General features: G+C 42.6%; 1 protein-coding gene across 1 annotated transcript; it reads right to left on the bottom strand.

Moving 5' to 3' along the window:
- Nucleotides 1–20: 20 nt before the first annotated feature.
- LOC126335462 (serine protease inhibitor 3/4-like) lies at nucleotides 21–21,837 on the bottom strand. Its single transcript, XM_049998764.1, has 3 exons — nucleotides 21,792–21,837; nucleotides 15,581–15,788; nucleotides 21–200 (listed from the first exon to the last, which is right to left on the bottom strand). The coding sequence occupies exons 1-3, from the start codon at nucleotides 21,834–21,836 to the stop codon at nucleotides 139–141; spliced, it is 315 nt and encodes a 104-aa protein (XP_049854721.1). The 5' UTR covers nucleotide 21,837; the 3' UTR covers nucleotides 21–138.
- Nucleotides 21,838–22,827: the final 990 nt, after the last annotated feature.

Genomic DNA, 22,827 nt, shown 5'->3' with positions numbered 1-22,827 from the left:
AATGTTGAACGCACTGTTATCAGAGTCTCGTTTAAAGACTTGGAATAGTCCATTTTGAATTTCGGCAAATGCACTTCGACTTTCCTACTGGTCATTCTCTTCACAAGTTGCATGGGATCAAATCTGTCAAGATTTCTCTCAAGGTCTTGCAAACCGTTCCCTTTCTTTGGCAGCAATATCATCATATTCAGCCGACAACTCTGCAAAAGGAAAAAAAACTGATTATGTTATTGAAATATGTATTTACAGTGTGTGTTTTTATTTGTAACATGGCAAAAAAATAGTTTGGAATTTAAAATTGAAGGACTGGTCCATTAGAGCTATAACAACGTTCATGCAATGCTACGCAACTTGGGATGTTAATGTAAGAAGGCAACTAGAACTTTCCCTGTAACCTTATTAAAATCTTTCTGGATGTACTGTAAAGTCATAAAACACTTAAAATATTGAAACACTAAAATAAGTGATTTTTCGGCCGTGTTGCAGTGGTATTCCTCGGGACGCACAGGACAGACGATGCAACACGGCGAACCGTCTCTTGTTTTAACGTTTTAACGTTTTAACATTTTTAGTATTTTATAGGATGACGCGATAGTAGACTCAGGAAGATTTTAATGTGACTGACACCAGCCGTGAAAGCCTATCCATTTTTAATTTGAAGCAATACTGTCCTTTAACATACTTACGGAACTTCTTATTACTTAAGTTTCACGAGTAGTGCCTCTCATTCCTAAAGTTATGTGAAGGAATAAAACTCAAAGAATTATGAGTTACCTTGTAGGGAAGCATAAGAGCCTGCGAATTTACTTCATTTACATCAGCATACGAGAAATACTCCTCGACGAACATCATGTCAACATCTTCCGTCGTTCCGGATGGTAAATGGAAAAAATGGAAAGGTGCAGGCCTACCCTATGCCATTCACCCTTAAAGTAAATCGTGTTGACGATCACCATGAGTGTGTAAGCATCCAAAGTGTCTGTGAAAGCGAACCAGCAGATGTACAAAACGGAAAAAGATTTTTACTTTTCTTATAATATACAGGATTACAACAAAAGCTACAGTGGTTATTTTACAAAATATAATGCATATGGAACGACTCTTACGTGATAAATACGAAAAACAATTCCTGCTTTTTATGTTCTCTCTCTGCCACGTGACATTTTTACTCGAGATCTTAATTCTTCCCACACCACTGGTATTTCTGCGGCGAAAAAGTTGTCGGGAGAGAACACTTCAATTGCATTACTGTGAAGGCGTATTTAACATGTCACACTATGCAAGAATTGTAAGGTTGCCGGCTCAATGACACTTAAGTTCACCATCTTCTGCGGAATTATCGCTTTGCGAACTTTTCATAGTCCTTCGTTTTGCGAACTGAGTTCGTCCTGTCTTCTTGTACGCCACAGAGGAAAGGATTAGTGATGCTATGAAAATTTTGGAAGTGAGATGCATTTAGCAGGAGCGAACGTGGCATTACATTTCGTATTTTAATACGTTCTACCTCAGTAGAAGAAATACAATACTGCAGAGCATTTCAGTATAAGAAAAAAACTGAAGGCTTATGTAACTTAGAAGCTTTTCTAAGCGAATCTGCGACGGTAAGTGTGAAGTGGTATCGTTTTGGTTGTACTAGTGCATAAGCCTGAGATGCAAAATTAAAGTCCCCGTAATCGGAAAACGGAGTGAAGCTCCACATACAATCATGCGAATTTACTTTTGAGAGGTAATGAACAAGACGCGCAATCTAAACTGAACAGGGTAGGCCCACGTTAAAAGTTAATAGTCGTTTAGGAAATAAACAGGTCAGCTACACGACACCAAATTTTAGTTAAGAGAGGCATCTAACTGGTGATTAAAAGTGTGCGCTTGTAGAAGATGTTATTTATTTTCCTTAATATTCATTCAAGTGGAAAAAGTCCAACAAGATACCAATGAATGTAAAGTTAAAGACACAATTATGTTTAATTCCGACCTTATTTTAGGATTGCGAAATGTATATTGCCAATGGTCAAGCGAAGAGCATATCGGAAAGTGCCAATGAAAAGTGAACTCAGAAGAACAAATACTGTTCACAGATGCGTAGTGCATCCTACTAATCAAATAACTAAATGCGGTCATCAGTTACCGAAACGATTAACTCCACAACGTTTGCAAACACTGCACCCCTGAACTACTAAACGGAAAAGCACTGCTAGCCGAATCTCACCAAATAAACTTTCAGTGCTCGTCTGAAGAATGTAATAATTCCAATTCCAAAGAAAACAGGAGCCAACAGGTTTGAAAATTACCGAACTATCAGTTTAATAAGTCACAGCTGCAAAACACTAAAATGAATCCTGTGCAGAAGAAACTAGCAGAAGCCGACCTTGTGAAGATCAGTTTGGATTCCGGACAAATGTAGGAACACGCGAGTCAATTCTGACCCTCCGACTTCTCATAGAAGTTAGATGAAGGAAAGGCAAACCTAGCCGGCCGGTGTGGTCGAACGCTTCTACGGGCTTCAGTCTGGAACCGCGCGACCGCTACGGTCGCAGGTTTGAATCCTGCCTTGGGCATGGATGTGTGTGATGTCCTTAGGTTAGTTACGTTTAAGTAGTTCTAAGTTCTAGGGGACTGATGACCTTAGATATTAAGTCCCACAGTGCTCAGTACAGAAACCAGATGGCAGTTATAAGAGTCGAGGGGCATAAAAGGGAAGCAGTGGTTGGGAAGGGAGTGAGACATGGTTGTAGCCACTCCCCGATGCTATTCAATCTGTATATTGAGCAAGCAGTAAAGGAAACAAAACAAAATTTGGAATAGGAATTAAAGTCCAGGGAAAAGAAATAAAAACTTTGAGGTTTCCTGATGAAATAGTAATCCTGTCAGAAACACCAAAGGACTTGCAAGAGCAGCTGAACAGAATGGACAGTATCTTGAAAGGAGGATATAAGATGAACATCAACAAAAGCAAAACGAGGATAATGGAATGTAGTCTAATTGAATCAGGCGATACTGAAGGAATTAGATTAGGAAAGGATACACTTAAACAAGTAGATGAATATTGTTCTTTGAGCAGCAAATTATCTGACGACGACTGAAGTACAGAGGATGTTAATGGCACGAAAAGCGTTTCTGAAGAAGAGAAATTTGCTATCATCGAAGTGTTATGAAGTATTTTCTGAAAGTATTTGTATGGAGTGTAGCCTTGTATGAAAGTGAAACATGAATTATAAACAATTTACACAAGAAGAGAAAAAAAGCTTTTGAAAAGTGGTGCTATAGAATTCTGAAGATCAAATGGGTATGTCACGTAACTAACGAGGAGGTACTGACTAGATTTAGAGAGAAGAGAAACTTTTGGTACAACGCGACTAAAAGGCGGGATCGGTTGGTGGAGCACATTCTGAGGCATCAAGGGACCACCAGTTTAGTACTGGAGCGGAGCGTGGGGGGAAAAGTCGTTGAGTGAGACCAAGAGATGAATACTGTAAGCAGATTCAGAGGGATGCAGGTTGCTGTAGTTAGTAAAACAGGAAGAAGCTTGGACAGGATAGAGCAGCACGGAGAGCTGCATCAAAGCAGTTTTTGGACTGAAGACCACAACAGTAACAACACTCGGCTGCTCGGGCACCGGCTGTGAGAGGCACTTAATGCCCTACTGGGCCAGGATCACATGAGCATTACATCTATCCTTCGTCAATATGACTGGATCCTCATTGAAACTTCCTGACAGTGGCAAATACTCTACCGACTGAGCTGTCCAACCACGACCCACGACGCACCCTGTGACGGTACAATCCCCCGTTACTAGGTGAATATTTCCAGAATGCAAGAACTGCTTTGTGGAGAGCGAGCGCGCTACATGGTGCGCGATTCACGGAAGCGCGTGGCGCGTCCGTGCGAGATTTGCAACGGTCGGTGGGATGTCTCCGCCACCGGGCGGCCAGGACACGCGAAGTGGCCCCGAAGTCGTGGGCCAGAACTGAACTGAAAGGCAACAGCCAGGTCGTGGCCATAACTGCATCTGGGCGAGGGCACCGGTTTTCTCTGGAGATCGACTTGCAAGTGTTAGCGAATGTGGGTGGATTCCAGCGCGACCGTTCTTTGCACCCCTCGCCGGGTGTTTTCACCATTTGCAAAGGTAGCTGCTGTCAATGTTGCTGTCAAAGGATTTTAGAGGCAGTTCAGTTACTAGAACAGTTACTGTAGAATGCAAATTGTTCAATCTGTACATCGAGGAAGCAATGATGGAAATGAAAGAAAGATTGAAGAGTAGAATAAAAATTCATGGTGAGAGGATATCAATGATACTATTCGCTGATGACATTGCTATCTTCAGTGAAAGTGAAGAAGAATTGGATGATCTGCTGAACAGAATGAACAGTCTAATGAGTACACAGTATGAATTGAGAGTAAATCTAAGAAAGACTAAAGTAATGAGAAGTAGTAGAAATGAGAACAGCGAGAAACTTAACATCAGGATTGATGCTCACGAAGAAGATGAAGATAAGGAATTCTGCTACCTAGACAGTAAAATAACCAATGACGGACGGAGGAAGGAGGACATCAGTAGCAGACTAGCAATTTAAAAAAAGATCGTTCCTGGCCAACAGAAGTGTACTGATATCAAATATCGGCCTTAGTTTAAGAAAGAAATTTCTGAGAATGTACATCTGGAGTGCAGCATTGTGTGGTAGTGAAACATGGACTGTGGGAAAACCGGAACAGAAGAGAATCGAAGCATTTCAAATGTTGTGCTACAGACCAATGTGGAAAATTAGGGCCTGTCAGGGTGGCCGAGCGGTTCTAGGCGCTACAGTCTGTAACCGCGCGACCGCTACTGTCGCACGTTCGACTCCTGCCTCGGGCATGGATGTGTGTGATGTCCTCAGGTTAGTTAGGTTTATGTGGTTTTAAGTTCTAGGGGACTTATAACCTCAGAAGTTAAGTCCCATAGTGCTCAGAGACATTTTGATTTTGGAAAATTAGATGGAATGATAAGGTAATCAATGAGGAGGTTCTGCGCAGAAGCGGAGAGGGAAGGAACATGTGGAAAACACTAATAATGAGGAGGGACAGGACGATAGGACATCTGTTAAGACATGAGGCAATGACTTCCATGATACTAGAGGGAGCTGTAGAGGGCAAAAGCTGTAGAGGAAGACAGAGATAGCAATGTTGTTGTTGTTGTGGTCTTCAGTCCTGAGACTGATTTGATGCAGCTCTCCATGCTACTCTCTCCTGTGCAAGCTTCTTCATCTCCCAGTACTCACTGCAACCAACATCCTTCTGAATCTGCTTAGTGTATTCATTTCTTGGTCTCCCTCTACGATATTTACCCTCCACGCTGCGCTCCAACGCTAAATTTGTGATCCCTTGATGCCTCAAAACATGTCCTACCAACCGGTCTCTTCTTCTTGTCAAGTTGTGCTACAAACTCCTCTTCTCCAAAATTCTATTCAATACCTCCTCATTAGTTATGTGATCTACCCATCTAATCTTCAGCATTCTTCTGTAGCACCACATTTCGAAAGCTTCTATTCTCTTCTTGTCCAAACTAGTTATCGTCCATGTTTCACTTCCATACAAGGCTACACTCCATACAAATACTTTCAGAAACGACTTCCTGACACTTAAATCTATGCTCGATGTTAACAAATTTCTCTTCTTCAGAAACGATTTCCTTGCCATTGCCAGTCTACATTTTATATCCTCTCTACTTCGACCATGATGAGTTATTTTGCTCCCCAAATAGCAAAACTCCTTTACTACTTTAAGTGTCTCATTTCCTAATCTAATTCCCTCAGCATCACCCGATTTAATTTGACTGCATTCCATTATCATCGTTTTGTTTTTGTTGATGTTCATCTTATATCCTCCTTTCAAGACACTCTCCATTCCGTTCAACTGCTCTTCCAAGTGCTTTGCTGTCTCTGACAGAATTACAATGTCATCGGCGAACCTCAAAGTTTTTATTTGTTCTCCATGAATTTTAATACATACTCCGAATTTTCCTTTTGTTTCCTTTACTGCTTGTTCAACATACAGATTGAATAACATCGGGGAGAGGCTACAACCCTGTCTCACTCCCTTCCCAACCACTGCTTCCCTTTCATGCCCCTCGACTCATAACTGCCATCTGGTTTCTGTACAAATTGTAAATAGCCTTACGCTCCCTGTATTTTACCCCTGCCACCTTCAGAATTTGAAAGAGAGTATTCCAGTCAACATTGTCAAAACATTCTCTAAGTCTACAAATGCTAGAAACGTAGGTTTGCCTTTTCTTAATCTTTCTTCTAAGATAAGTCGTAAGTATTGCCTCACGTGTTCCAACATTTCTACGGAATCCAAACTGATCTTCCCCGAGGTCCGCTTCTACCAGTTTTTCCAATCGTCTGTAAAGAATTCGCGTTAGTATTTTGCAGCTGTGACTTATTAAACTGATAGTTCGATAATTTTTACATCTGTCAACACCTGCTTTCTTTAGGATTGGAATTATTATATTCTTCCTGAAGTCTGAGGGTATTTCGCCTGTCTCATACATCTTACTCACCAGATGGTAGAGTTTTGTCATGACTGGCTCTCCCAAGGCTGTCAGTAGTTCTAATGGAATGTTGTCTACTTCCGGAGCCTTGTTTCGACTCAGGTCTTTCAGTGCTCTGTCAAACTCTTCACGCAGTATCCTATCTCCCATTTCGTTTTCATCTACATCCTCTTCCATTTCCATAATATTGTCCTCAAGTACATCGCCCATGTATATACCCTCTATATACTCCTTCCACCTTTCCGCCTTCCCTTCATTGCTTAGAACTGTGTTTCCATCTGAGGTCTTGATATCCATACAAGTGGTTCTCTTCCTCCAAAGGTCTCTTTAATTTTCCTGTAGGCAGTATCTGTCTTACCCCTAGTGAGATAAGCCTCTACATCGTTACATTTGTCCTCTAGCCATTTCTGCTTAGCGATTTTGCACTTCTTGTCGATCTCATTTTTGAGACATTTGTATTCTTTTTTGCCTGCTTCATTTACAGCATTTTTATATTTTCTCCTTTCATCAATTAAATTCAATATTTCTTCTGTTACCCAAGGATTTCTACTAGCCCTCGCCTTTTTACCTACTTGATGGTCTGCTGCCTTCACTACTTAATCCCTCAAAACTACCCATTCTTCTTCTACTGCATTTCTTTCTCCCATTCCTGTCAATTGTTCCCTTATGCTCTCCCTGAAACACTCTACGACCTCTGGTTCTTTCAGTCTATCGAGGTCCCATCTCCTTAATTTAGCACCTTTTTGTAGTTTCTTCAGTTTTAATCTACATTTCATAACCAATAGATTGTGGTCGGAGTCCACAACTGCCCCTGGAAATGTCTTACAATTTAAAACTTGATTCCTAATCTCTGTGTTACCATTATGTAATCTATCTGATACCTTTTAGTATCTCCAAGATTCTTCCATGTATACAACCTTCTTTTATGATTCTTGAACCAAGAGTTAGCTATGATTAAGTTATGCTCTGTGCAACATTCTACCAGGAGGCTTCCTCTTTCATTTCTTCCCCCCAATCCATATTCACCTACTATGTTTCCTTCTCTCCCTTTTCCTACTGACGAATTCGAGTCACCCATGACTATTAAATTTTCGTCTCCCTTCACTACCCGAATAATTTCTTTTATCTCATAATAGATTTCATCAATTTCTTCATCATCTGCAGAACTAGTTGGCATATAAACTTGTACTACTGTAGTAGGCATGGGCTTTGTGTCTATCTTGGCCACAATAATGCGTTCACTATGCTGTTTGTAGTAGCTTACCCGCATTCCTATTTTCCTATTCATTATTAAACCTACTCCTGCATTACCCCTATTTGATTTTGTGCTTATAACCTTGTAGTCACCTGACCAGAAGTCTTGTTCCTCCTGCCACCGAACTTCACTAATTCCCACTATATCTAACTTTAACCTATCCATTTCCCTTTTTAAATTTTCTAACCTACCTGCCCGTTTAAGGGATCTGACATTCCACGCCCCGATCCGTAGAACGCCAGTTTTCTTTCTCCTGATAACGACGTCCTCTTGAGTAGTCCCCGCCCGGAGATCCGAATAGGGGACTATTAATCATACAGTAAAGCTGCATGCCCTTGGGAAAATTACGGCTGTAGTTTCCCCTTGCTTTCAGCTGTTCGCAGTACCAGCACAGCAAGGCAGTTTTGGTTAGTGTAACGAGGCCAGATCAGTCAATCATCCAGACTGTTGCCCCTGCAACTACTGAAAAGGCTGCTGCCCCTCTTCAGGAACCACACGTTTGTCTGGCCTCTCAACAGATACCCTCCGTTGTGGTTGCACCTACGGTACGCCCATCTGTATCGCTGAGGCACGCAAGCCTCCCCACCAACGGCAAGGTCAATGGTTCATGGGGGGGGGGGGGGGGAGATAGGAATACATCCAGCAAACAATTGGGAACGCAGGTAGCAAGTGCTACTCTGAGATGAAGAGGTTGGCACAGGGGAGGAATTCGTGGTGGAGCGCATCAAACCAGTCAGAAGTCTGATGACGAAAAATAGCAACAAGAGCAAATTTCGTGGCCAGTCAGAGACTCGAACTCTGGACCTTAGTCTTATGTGTGCAAGTGTTCTACCAACTGAGCTACCCAAGCACGACTCAGGACTCGTCGTCTCAGATTTACTTTCCTTTACTTTCGCCAGTACCTCTTCTCATACTATCCATATTCACAGAAGTTCTACTGCGCAACTTGCGGTAGTAGCACTTGTGGAGCAAAGTACGTTGCGGAGACATGGCTTAGCCACATCCTGCAGGATGTTTCAAGAACGAATTTCTCAATTTTTCCTCCGGAGTATGGCCTAATATTGATCTTCCTGGCAGATTAGAACGCCGCTACAGAATGAGAAATTCATTCCAAAACGCCCCCCAGGCTAAGGCTAAGCCATGTCTCAAGAATATACTTTCTTCCAGGGGTGCTAGGCCAGCAACTTAACGCAGGAGAAATTCTGTGGAGTTTAGAAGGTAGGAGACGAGGTACTGGCAGAAGTATAGCTTTGAGGACGGGTCTGGTGTCGAACATGAATATCTCAGTTGGTAGAGCATTCAATTGCGATAGGCAAAGGCCCCGAGTTCGTTTGTTGGTCCGGCACTCAGTCTTAAGATGCGAGGAAGCTTCATAACATTGAACACTACGCTGCACACCGAGACATTCATTCGGGCTATATTTTAATTGTCTATGCCACATGATATTTATTGTATGTTCAAGGTATGTTGTGGTTAATAAATACTGTTAAATACAGTGCACGTAATCAACACAGTCCTACATTTCCCCACAACTCCATAAAAAAAGTGAATATGATAAAGTGCCAGAGAGACTACATGAGCTTCCAGTCAGACAGAGGGGTGAACGGAACTCATGGCTGGTGAAAGAAGTCGCCGGTGTCATATTTCCTCTAGTCGCTGCCACCAGACAATTCACTCAATATGGAACGAGAGAAATTGTTTAAATGATAATTTGGTATACAAGGTGTGGTATCGATGGCTACGATGCCACTGCTTAGGTTGGCACTACGACACACACCGACAACAGCGCCCTCTAGCCAGCGCTGGAGAGCTCTACGAGCATCGCTACAGATTCTCCCTTTTTCATCAGGTGCAGACAGCCAGGGAACATCGCTTCATCTTCTCACCACCTTGCAAGTTATGTAATATGTTTGCATATGTTTATCCACTAGTAAAGGTGCTCAAACCGTATTTGCAGTACCGGGAGATTGGTACCTTCTCCTGATCCTGTTTCTTACCCACGCGCCGCCTCCCAGGCGGGATACAAAACAAGGTATTCTGACGAAGGGCTTAGTAGACCCCTTAAGAATTACGTCACCAGTTAACACAATATGAGAAGCTGCCTCTACTAAAAATGGGAAGTTCTGGCAGAACTTTTCTGTGAATTAAGTCAGCTGGAGGCGACAGTTTCAGATGACACAGGGCATCTTCTATTCAGCAGTGTCAAACAGTAGCACTGAGGACTTCATATTGAAGTCGTGCAATATTTTTTTTTATCTTGCACTGAATGTCAACAGCACCTCAAACATCAAACAACGGCGTCGACATGCGAACCTGGACAAATTAATGACCACAAAGTAAGTACACTACTGGACATTAAAATTGCTACACCAAGAAGAAATGCAGATCATAAACGGGTATTCATTGGACAAATATATTATACTACAACTGACGTGTGATTACATATTCACGCAATTTTGGTGCATAGATCCTGAGAAATCAGTACCCAGAACAACCACCTCTGGCTTGATACGCCTGGGCATTGAGTCAAACAGAGCTTGGATGGTGTGTATAGGTACAGCTGCCCACGCAGCTTCAACTCGATACCACAGTTCATCGAGAGTTTTTTTTTTTGTCATCAGTCTACTGACTGGTTTGATGCGGCCCCCCACGAATTCCTTTCCTGTGCCAACCTCTTCATCTCAGAGTAGCACTTGCAACCTACGTCCTCAATTATTTGCTTGACGTATTCTAATCTCTGTCTTCCTCTACAGTTTTTGCTCTCTACAGCTCCCTCTAGTACCATGGAAGTCACTCCCTCCTGTCTTAGCATATGTCCTATCGTCCTGTCCCTTATCCTTATCAGTGTTTTCCACATATTCCTTTCCTCTCTGATTCTGCGAAGAACCTCCTCATTCCTTACCTTATCAGTCCACATATTTTCAACATTCGTCTATAGCACCACATCTCAAACGCTTCGATTCTCTTCTGTTCCGGTTTTCCCACAGTCCATGTTTCATTACCATACAATGCTGTACTCCAGACGTACATCCTCAGAAATTTCTTCCTCAAATTAAGGCCGGTATTTGATATTAGTAGACTTCTCTTGGCCAGAAATGCCTTTTTTGCTATAGCGAGTCTGCTTTTGATGTTCCTCCTTGCTCCGTCCGTTATTGGTTATTTTACTGCCTAGGTAGCAGAATTCCTTAACTTTATTAACTTCGTGACCATCAATCCTGATGTTAAGTTTCTCGCTGTTCTCATTTCTACTACTTCTCATTACCTTCGTCTTTCTCCGATTTACTCTCAGACCATACTGTGTACTCATTAGAGTGTTCATTCCAACCAGCAGATCATTTAATTCTTCTTCACTTTCACTCAGGATAGCAATGTCATCAGCGAATCGTATCATTGATATCCTTTCACCTTGTATTTTAATTCCACTCCTGAACCTTTCTTTTATTTCCATCATTGCTTCCTCGATGCACAGATTGAAGAGTAGGGGCGAAAGGCTACAGCCTTGTCTTACTCCCTTCTTAATACGAGCACTTCGTTCTTGATCGTCCACTCTTATTATTCCCTCTTGGTTGTTGTACATGTTGTATATGACCCGTCTCTCCCTATAGCTTACCCCTACTTTTTTCAGAATCTTGAACAACTTGCACCATTTTATATTGTCGAGCGCTTTTTCCAGGTCGACAAATCCTATGAACGTGTCTTGATTTTTCTTTAGCCTTGCTTCCATTATTAGCCGTAACGTCAGAATTGGCTCTCTCGTGCCTTTACTTTTCCTAAAGCCAAACTGATCGTCACCTAACGCATTCTCAATTTTCTTTTCCATTCTTCTGTATATCGTTCTTGTACGCAGCTTCGATGCATGAGCTGTTAAGCTGATTGTGCGATAATTCTCGCACTTGTCAGCTCTTGCCCTCTTCGGAATTGTGTGGATGATGCTTTTCCGAAAGTCAGATGGTATGTCGCCAGTCTCATATATTCTACACACCAACGTGAATAGTCGTTTTGTTGCCACTTCCCCTAATGATTTTAGAAATTCTGATGGAATGTTATCTATCCCTTCTGCCTTATTTGACCGTAAGTCCTCCAAAGCTCTTTTAAATTCCGATTCTAATACTGGATCCCCTGTCTCTTCTAAATCGACTCCTGTTTCTTCTTCTATCACATCAGACAAATCTTCACCCTCATAGAGGCTTTCAATGTATTCTTTCCACCTATCTGCTCTCTCCTCCGCATTTAACAGTGAAATTCCCATTGCACTGTTAATGTTACCACCGTTGCTTTTAATGTCACCAAAGGTTGTTTTGACTTTCCTGTATGCTGAGCCTGTCTTTCCGACAATCATATCTTTTTCGATGTCTTCACATTTTTCCTGCAGCCATTTCGTCTTAGCTTCCCTGCACTTCCTATTTATTTCATTCCTCAGCGACTTGTAGTTCTGTATTCCTGATTTTCCCGGAACATGTTTGTACTTCCTCCTTTCATCAATAAACTGAGGTATTTCTTCTGTTACCCATGGTTTCTTCGCAGCTACCTTCTTTGTACCTATATTTTCCTTCCCAACTTCTGTGATGGCCCTTTTTAGAGATGTCCATTCCTCTTCAACTGTACTGCCTACTGCGCTATTCCTTATTGCTGTATCTATAGCGTTAGAGAACTTCAAACGTATCTCGTCATTCCTTAGAACTTCCGTATCCCACTTCTTTGCGTATTGATTCTTCCTGACTAATGTCTTGAACTTCAGCCTACTCTTCATCACTACTATATTGTCGATCTGAGTCTATATTTGCTCCTGGGAGCAGAGAGTAGTGACTAGTGTATTGTGACGAGCCAGTTGCTCGGCCACCATTGACCAGACCTTTTCAATTGGTGAAAGATCTGGAGAAGGTGCTGGCCAGGGGAACAGTCGAACATTTTCTGTATCCAGAAAGACCCGTACAGGACCTGCAACATGCGGTCGTGCATTATCCTGCTCAAATGTAGGGTTTCGCACTGATCGAATGAAGAGTAGAGCCACGGGTCGTAACACATGTGAAATGTAACGTCCACTGTTCAAAGTGCAGTAAATGCGAGCAAGAGGTGACCGAGACGTGTAACCAATGGCACCCCAAACCATCACGCCGGGTGGTACGCCAGTATGGCGATGATGAATACACGCTTCAAATGTGCGTTCACCGCAATGTCGCCAAACACGGATGCGACCATCATGATGCTGTAAACAGAACCTGGATTCATTCGAAAATATGACGTTTTGCCATTCGTGCACCCAGATTGGTCGTTGAGTACACCATCGCAGGCGCTCCTGTCTGTGATGCAGCGTCAAGGGTAACCGTAGCCATGGTCTCCGATCTCATAGTCCATGCTGCTGCAAACTTCGTCGAACTGTTCGTTGTTGTCTTGCAAACGTCCCCATCTGTTGACTCAGGGACCGCGACGTGGCTGCACGATGCGTTACAGCCATGCGGATAAGATGCGTGTCATCTCGACTGCTAGTGATACGTGGCCTTTGGGATCCAGCACGGCGTTCCGTATTACCTTCCTGAACCCATTGATTCCATATTCTGCTAACAGTCATTGGATCTCGACCAACGCCAGCAGAAATGTCGCGATACGATAAACCGCAATCGCCATAGGCTGCAATCCAACCTTTATCAAAGTCAGGAACGTGATGGTACACGTTTCTCCTCCTTACACGAGGCATCACAACAACGTTTCGCCAGGCAACGCCGGTCAACTGCTGTTTGTGTATGAGAAATCGGTTGGAAACTTTCCACATGTCAGCACGTTGTGGGTGTCGCCACCGGCGCCAACCTTGTGTGAATGCTCTGAAAAGCTAACCATTTGCATATCACAGCATCTTCTTCGTGTCGGTTAAATTTCGCGTCTGTAGCACGTCAGCTTCGTGGTGTACCAATTTCAATGGCCAGTAGTGTATATTTACGTGAGTTGTTGATCTGAGACACTACTTCTTCTTCTTCTTTTTGTGTTCAAACCTGAGGTTGGTTTGCAGCAAAGCGTCATTCCTCTCTTCTGTCTGACTTCTTCTTCATTTCCACGCACGTGTTACATCCAGCATCATTCATGATCTGTTGAATGTATTATATCCTTCGTCGTCCTCGCCGATTCCTTCCCTCAATAGCTCCTTCTGCTATTGTTCCAATGATGTTGTTGTGTCTTAGTAGGTGCCCTGTAAGTTTGTCTCTTCTTGTTTGGATGTGCCTGCACAGAGATCTGGTTTCCTGTACTCTTCTAAGCACCTCTTCATTTGTTACTTTGACTCTCCGGCTGATCTTCATCATCCTTCTATAGCACAACATTTCCTGGGCCTCTAGACGTCGTCTCTCTTCTCTTACCATTGTCAAAGTTTCACATCCGTCAAGGGCCTCAACCGAAATCTTTCGTGATACGTTTCCTCATTTTCAGACTGATGTTCTTGCTGGTGAGTAAGTTCCTCCTCAGATTAAATGCAGTTTTGGCCTATACTGTTCTGCTTACAATTTCTTTCCGGCTTCTGCCATCCTTAGTGATTTTACTTTCCAGGTAGGTAAATTCCTCTATTACTTCCAGCTCCTCTCTTCCAATTCTCATTCTCAGAGGTTCATATTCTGCTTCTGTGCTACATACTGTGAATTCAGTCTTTTTCATGTTTATTCTCATTCCATACTGATTGCATAGAATCATTTCCATAGTTCTGAGGACTTCCTCTAGTTCTTCTTTGGTTTCCCTGACTGTATCAATATCATCTGCATAACGTAGCATGTCTGTCTTCAGCCCATTAATTTTGACCCCCACCTCAGTAGTTTTTCGAACTTGGTCTATAGCTTCCTGGATGTAAGCGTTGAATATAAGGGGAGAAAGAGCACATCCTTGTCTTACCCCTTTTCTAATATTTGCTTCATTTCCCTGGTGACAGTTCCTAATCAGTGCCATCTCATTCTTATAGAAACTGAGTATCACACGGATGTCTTTGTAATTCATCCCACTTTTCCTCAGCTCTCTGACAATCTCTTGCCAGATAACGTTATCAAATGCCTTTTCCAGATCTACAAGGGCAATATAAGTTGGTTTAATTTACTGTAATTGCTTGTCGATAATGAGTCTCGATGCCAGAATCGTTTCTCTTGTTCCTAATCCCCTTCTCAAATCAAACTGATCTTCACTCAGCATATCCTTCATCTTCTCTGCAATTCTCTTCAGATTTTTTTAAAGCTTTTTATGCATGTGATATTAGGCTGATATTTCGGTACTGTTTACATTTTACAGTTGCTACCTTCTTTGGTGTAGGAACAATAATGGATTTCTGAATTCTGTTGATATGTCTTCCTACTAGAAGATCTAAATATGGCTCAATGTTGAAACATAGGTAGATGTTAGCGTGACAAGTTAAGGGCTTAGCAATTTTTATGAGGGGCGGGACATGGATTTGTAGCTCAGTACAGGCCGCCAGAGGTTGGGATGGGGTTACAATCCTTTCCTCGCTTAGAGTTTAATACTGCACATTCTAATGATGACTTACTTAGAGTTTCAACAAGTCTGGTTTAAAACTAGTACTTACGTTTCACTCGTTGCAACACTCAGTTTAGAAGCTTTAACTACTGCAGGAAAACGAGTGTCTACTTTGAGGAAATTACGCCTGCGCGGAATAATGTAGCAATGAAACTATAAAATATCTGATAATGACTGACTTAATTTTCTTTTGGCTGTTAGGTGACAGGCACAGTTAGGTCTTTATCATCTCCATTTAATCAGATATGTATAAAAAAAATAATTTAGAAAATTACAGTTTAAAAAAGCTCTATTACCTTTTCCAATTACATCTTTTATCCTTCCATGAGTTTTATCCTCAATGCAGTCATTAATTGTTTTCCTGGAATGCTCTAAATCACCAAAGTTGAGCTGCTCGACTCCAGCTAAGAACCTGTCAGCCGTTTGCCGGAATTCCTTCTTGATTTCGAAACCATGCAGAAGATATATTTTGTTGGCGATGTCAAGTAATACATTTTCCGATTCCTGGCAGAAAACTTTGCACTTTAGTACTATAAAAACAAATTACTGAGTATTAATAAGTAAAACTTATTTAGGCATCCTAATAACTGTATGCAAACTATGGCTATTGCTATAACAACGATAGGAACTTGGATGCAAAATATCGGAACCTGTGTTGACTTTGATCTGTGAATAAATTATTAACAGCTACTGATGACGTCAATAGTGTTGATTGTTCTCATAATTTCTATATAGTAAAAATAAATTTCTCATGGCGTCTTTCTTTTCATCGCAAGGTTTATTGTTATTTATTTATTTATTTATTGTCTGAGCAGACTGTTGGTGACACGGCCCGTTGCTAACTTTTGTTCCTGCAGTCTAAATAAAATACCATGTGAGATGATTGTAGAACAGGGAGGTTCCTGAATGGAACTTTGATGCTCTACGCGAGGGAGCAAAATGGTCTTTTTTGAGATCTAGCGCTTTATTTCGTCGCGATTCATTTCGGCATATTACCAGTCTATTACAGAAGCACGGAAAAAAGTAGAGTTGTTATCAGATGACTATCGGAATGACTTTCAGAATATAAAATAGAGACAGTCATAACGTTGCGGTTGGTAATCGAAGCACTACTTACGAAAACACGGAAACGACAATAAGCTTTATCGACATAGAAAAATCCTCGGACAGTATAAAATGGCAAAAGATGTTCGACATTCTAAGAAAAATTGGAAGAAGCTATAGGGAAAGGCGCGTAATATATAATATGTACAAGAAGCAAGATAGAATCATGAGAGTGAAAGGACAAGAAGAAGAGTGCCCGATTTAAGTTGCGTGTAAGATAGAGGTGCAGTCCCTCTCCCATACTGTTTAATCTGTACATCGAAGAAGACATGAGGGATATAAAAGATGGAATCAGAAATGAAATTAAACATCAGTGATAAGACTTTCTCGTGACATTATCATCCTCAGTGAAGGAGATCAAAAATGACGTGACATACTAAACTGAATGAAGAGTCTACTGAGCACAGAATGTAGATACGCATTAAACCCAAGAAAGACGAAAGTAAAGGGGAGGAGTTACAGAAATGAGGTTAGTGAGAAACATGACAATGTAAGTGGGGACCATCAAGCAGACGAACTGAAGAAACACCGCTACCTTGGAAGCAAAATAACACATGGTGACAGAAGCAAGGAGGACATAAAAAGTATACCAGTACAAGCGAAGAGGGCATTTCTGGGCAAAAGAAGTCTACTAGTATGAAACAAGGGCCCAAATTTGAGGAAGAAATACCTGAGAAATTACTTTTGGACTAGCACCGTATGGTAGTGAAACACGGACTGTGAACAACAGGAAAAATAGAATCGAAGGGTTTGAGATATGGTGATATAATTCAAGCGCCAAAGAAACTGGTACACCTGCCTAATATCGCGCAGGGCCCCCGCGAGCACGCAGAAGTGCTGCAACAGCACTGAAGAGCACACTGCAAGGCATCACAGATACGTTCAATAATGTTTATCTTTGGGGAGTTTGGTGGATAGAGGAAATGTGTAACTCGGAAGAGTGTTTCTGGAGCCACTGTATAGCAATTCTGGACGTGTGGGGGGTCGCATTGTCCTGCTGGAATTCTCCAAGTCCGTCGGAATGCATAATGGACATGAATGGATGCAGGTGATCAGACAGGATGTCACCTACCACAGTCGTATCTAGATGTATCAGGCGCCCCATATCACACCAACTGCACAAGCCCTACACCTTTAAGAGCCTCCACCAGCTTTAACATTCCCCTGCTGACATGCAGGGTCCATTGATTCATGAGGTTGTCTCCATACGGCTCCGGAGACCAATATCGATGATGTTTCGTTGAATGGTTAGCGCCCTGACACTGGGAATCTGCAGCAACTTGCGGAAGAGTTGCACTTCTATCATGCTGAGCGATTTTCTTTAGTCGTCGTTGGTCCCGTTCTTGCAGGATCTTTTTCCGGCCGCAGCTATGTAGAAGATTTGATGTTTTACCTGATTCCTGATATTCACGGTGTACGCTCGTGAAATGGTCGTTTGGGAAAATCCCCACTTCACCGCTACCTCAGAGATGCTATGTTCCATCGCTCGTTCGTCCATTACAACACCATGTTCAAACTCACTTACATCTTGATAATCTGCCATTGTAGCAGCAGTAACCGATCTGACAACTGCGCCAGACACTTATTGTCTTATATAGGCGTTCCCGACCAAAGCGCCGTATTCTGCAAGTTTACATATCTCTGTATTTGAATACGCATGCCTGTATCAGTTTCTTTATGCTTCAGTGTAGAATGATGGTGAAAATTAGGTGGACTCATAAGATAAGGAATGAGGAGGTTCTCAGTAGAATCGGCTATGAAAGGAGAATATGGAGAACACTGACTAAAAGAAGAGACAGGATGATAGGTCGTTTATTAAGACATCATGGAATAACGTCCATGGTACTAGAGGGAGCTATAGACAGTAAAAACAGCCGATGAAGAAAAAGATTAGAATATACCCAACGAATACCTGACAACGTAGGATGCAAGTGATATTCTGAGATGAAGTAGTAGGCACAAGTGTGAAATTCGTGATGGTGTCCTTTGTATTGGCCGTAGCAACATAGCGAGACACAGTATTCACAAACGAGCAGGAGAAAGTGTGAATACACACTGGCAAAACGCGAAACATAATAGATGAATAACAAACTACACGAAATAGTTCCTCATACTAAACTTCACTAAATGTTTTCCCGACGTCCATAGCTCAGCCTAGCTTCAAAAAACCACGTTTAGCGCACAGAAACAAACTGTTCAGCGTTCAGGACTTGTCAAGTACTGCAATGTTAAGGCTAAAGATTTTAAAGATTGGTTTATAGGCAAAAATTCAATGCAGAGGACTTCCTAACATCTCCCATGTTTGCAGATGACATGTTGTACTAATTTTGACCGTTGGCTGATTTTGGTTGGCAGCCACACGACATGCAACATGTAAAATAAAAGGTAAAGCGCATGTATAATTTAAATAACAACACAATCTGATGTAACATATTTCCTAACCTATGTATATGTATGTCAGGAGAATAAAAAAGAGAAAGCCACTGAGGATGCTACAACTATGGCGGTAAAGTTTGGGTGTTAAAACAATAATTTTGTGTACTTGCAGCAAGGCGGACCCTTCCTTAATTCATTAATATTTTCTGCAAGCACGGGAAATAAACTAAAAAGTCCAATGTGCAATCAAAGAAAGAGCGAAAATCTAAGAGCCAGAAAAGGATGAGAGGAAAATACTGAAAAATATCTACGGGCCAGTACAAAAGAATGGGATTCGCATAAAGAGCCGAGCGAAAGAACTTTACGAACAGACAGAGACAATTTGAGACAAGATCAGGAACAGAGCGACAAAGTTCTGAGGACAAATAGCGGAAACAGATTGACCAACAATATTTTTAACGTAATGGCAGCTAGTAGCAAGAAAGCCAACTGGATAAAAGAAACCATGGAACACCTCAAGAAACTAAACGTTTCCACGGAAGACATGAGATACAGGAAAAGATACAGAGCAAATACACTCCTGGAAATGGAAAAAAGAACACATTGACACCGGTGTGTCAGACCCACCATACTTGCTCCGGACACTGCGAGAGGGCTGTACAAGCAATGATCACACGCACGGCACAGCGGACACACCAGGAACCGCGGAGTTGGCCGTCGAATGGCGCTAGCTGCGCAGCATTTGTGCACCGCCGCCGTCAGTGTCAGCCACTTTGCCGTGGCATACGGAGCTCCATCGCAGTCCTTAACACTGGTAGCATGCCGCGACAGCGTGGACGTGAACCGTATGTGCAGTTGACGGACTTTGAGCGAGGGCGTATAGTGGGCATGCGGGAGGCCGGGTGGACGTACCGCCGAATTGCTCAACACGTGGGGCGTGAGGTCTCCACAGTACATCGATGTTGTCGCCAGTGGTCGGCGGAAGGTGCACGTGCCCGTCGACCTGGGACCGGACCGCAGCGACGCACGGATGCACGCCAAGACCGTAGGATCCTACACAGTGCCGTAGGGGACCGCACCGCCACTTCCCAGCAAATTAGGGACACTGTTGCTCCTGGGGTATCGGCGAGGACCATTCGCAACCGTCTCCATGAAGCTGGGCTATGGTCCCGCACACCGTTAGGCCGTCTTCCGCTCACGCCCCAACATCGTGCAGCCCGCCTCCAGTGGTGTCGTGACAGGCGTGAATGGAGGGACGAATGGAGACGTGTCGTCTTCAGCGATGAGAGTCGCTTCTGCCTTGGTGCCAATGATGTTCGTATGCGTGTTTGGCGCCGTGCAGGTAAGCGCCACAATCAGGACTGCATACGACCGAGGCACACAGGGCCAACACCCGGCATCATGGTGTGGGGAGCGATCTCCTACACTGGCCGTACACCTCTGGTGATCGTCGAGGGGACACTGAATAGTGCACGGTACATCCAAACCGTCATCGAACCCATCGTTCTACCATTCCTAGACCGGCAAGGGAACTTGCTGTTCCAACAGGACAATGCACGTCCGCATGTATCCCGTGCCACCCAACGTGCTCTAGAAGGTGTAAGTCAACTACCCTGGCCAGCAAGATCTCCGGATCTGTCCCCCATTGAGCATGTTTGTGAGTGGATGAAGCGTCGTCTCACGCGGTCTGCACGTCCAGCACGAAAGCTGGTCCAACTGAGGCGCCAGGTGGAAATGGCATGGCAAGCCGTTCCACAGGACTACATCCAGCATCTCTACGATCGTCTCCATGGGAGAATAGCCGCCTGCATTGCTGAGAAAGGTGGATATACACTGTACTAGTGCCGACATTGTGCATGCTCTGTTGCCTGTGTCTATGTGCCTGTGGTTCTGTCAGTGTGATCATGTGATGTATCTGACCCCAGGAATGTGTCAATAAAGTTTCCCCTTCCTGGGACAATGAATTCACGGTGTTCTTATTTCAATTTCCAGGAGTGTATAAGACAACATGAATTTGGGCAAATGTCCATAGAGAGAAAAAAAGAAATGACAGGAGCAGTTAATGGGAAGAAAGAAGACAGACACAGAAAAAAGGGACGTAAAATTTATTGGATGCCAGCGCTCTCCTTAAGGAAGAATTAACAATAATAATAAACACTGGAACCGCATCACGATAACCAGTCAAACAGTTCCTAGAAATCGACCTAACATATAACTGAGCAAGATAGCTGAGTAAGGCTTTTCCGATTACGCATCACTAGTCTCAACACCAACAATTTGCAAGCTAACTGCAATGAGACGATGACCAAATACAAAATACAGGGATGAGACAGAGTGGCCTGAAAGCCAAATGAAAACAGAAGTCTGCACACATCGTCTCAGTCATGGTAACGAACTGCAAAAACGAACTGAAGAGCAGAAAGTAAGTAAAGCTGTCATCAATCCAAATATTGTTTTGAACACCACAGCGTTTTACTAGGCATGGTCCTGTTGGAGGTGGCATGCCATTGCCTTCCTCCAGCCTTTTAACTAATTTACCAAGACTGTTATAGAAGGTCCTGCAATTGAACATGTATTCCCAACGACGTTTTTCACACCAACAGACGTTGCCAGATATGAAAGAAGAGATAACTGACAGATAAAAATGCTATATTTAACCGAGTATCGAACTCGAGACGTTTTGATTCCCAGAGAGGTACTTTACCACCAAGCCAAAGAGCATACTGGATCTAAAATTGCAGCCTTGTTTTGTGGAATCTGCACAGGGCATTTGTGCACAGATCTTGCAGAATGGTTTTCAGGTTCTAAGAAAACTTAGTCAACTTACGAACAATGTTGTACACTGCTATTATAGCAACACCATCACTAAAAATGATTCACTCAATAAATAATCATAGAAATAACAATAATAATAATAATCACAATCTGTCATGACAGCAATGTTTGATTCTGTACCAAAGCAGGTAACTGGTCTTGATTTTCACACATTTAATTTGGAATAAAATTAAACTGGCGCTTTGTACTCACATTTAGCCGATGCATAAGGGCATTAATTCCATTGTCTGTGACCATCTTGTCTCTAACTCCTTTGCTGTGTTGCCCTTTGCACCTAAATATACCAAAGCGAGAACAACTTGAATGCTTAGGGGCGAGAAAAACAGATTTCCTAGTTCATTCGCCAGTACCTGAAATCATACAGGCATGACCCTCATGATATTATATAGCTACATACTACAGTTTTCTTTGCTGTAATCCAAATTATCTAAATCTATTGCCTTTCTGGAAGCCTTCAGGACTGTAGTCTGTTCATTGTAAGACCTATCCTGATATAAACATTACGCTGTGTATTCTGCTGTGTTTGTTATTAGCTCATTGGATGTTATTTCCCGTGGAGCTTCAGCCGCGTATTTTCGGCTCCGATAATATTCTTACGTTTTATGCGCAGAATGCAGTGGCTCATAGATACGCAGACGGCAGAGCATGTGTGGGGAGAGTGCTAGTGGTGGGGATTATGGACAGGCGTTGTAAGGATAATGCCAAGCGCTGGTGTGGAAGTGCCATTCTAAACTGAAGCCTACACTCACATCTTTTGTGAATATTAAGTCTGGCCCCTCCACGCCAACTCTTGCATGGTGACCATTCAAAACTATCTACTGTCACCTCTGCTTTCGTTAGTTTGTAAAACGAATACTGCCGAAAATGAGGTGATTTATTTTTCCCTGGCTTGTTAACCATTTGCAAATTTTAGGGAAGCGTCATGAGGGCGAATTTTGAGTAAAACCTACACATTTCTCTGGTCACCATTTTAAAATTTGCTTCTATAGCCAAAACACGCTGGAATTTACACAGTCTCATCTCACTAATTTATTGTGCAGACGCAACTGCTAGAGAATTCTGAAACAATGGTTTATCAAGTGAGGAACTGAGGAAAATTAAGGTTAGTAGCAAATGAAAAACCACATCTCGAGTACAAAAAATCGTGTAATGTTTGCACTTACGTTCCAAAACCCATGGCATTTCTCATTTCACCGATTATCGATGACTCTTAAAAATTACATTCTTC

Source organism: Schistocerca gregaria, chromosome 2, assembly GCF_023897955.1.
Source record: "Schistocerca gregaria isolate iqSchGreg1 chromosome 2, iqSchGreg1.2, whole genome shotgun sequence".
Taxonomy (NCBI): domain Eukaryota; kingdom Metazoa; phylum Arthropoda; class Insecta; order Orthoptera; family Acrididae; genus Schistocerca; species Schistocerca gregaria.
Note: the sequence above shows the minus strand (reverse complement) of the source record. Positions and strands in the feature narration are given on the sequence as shown.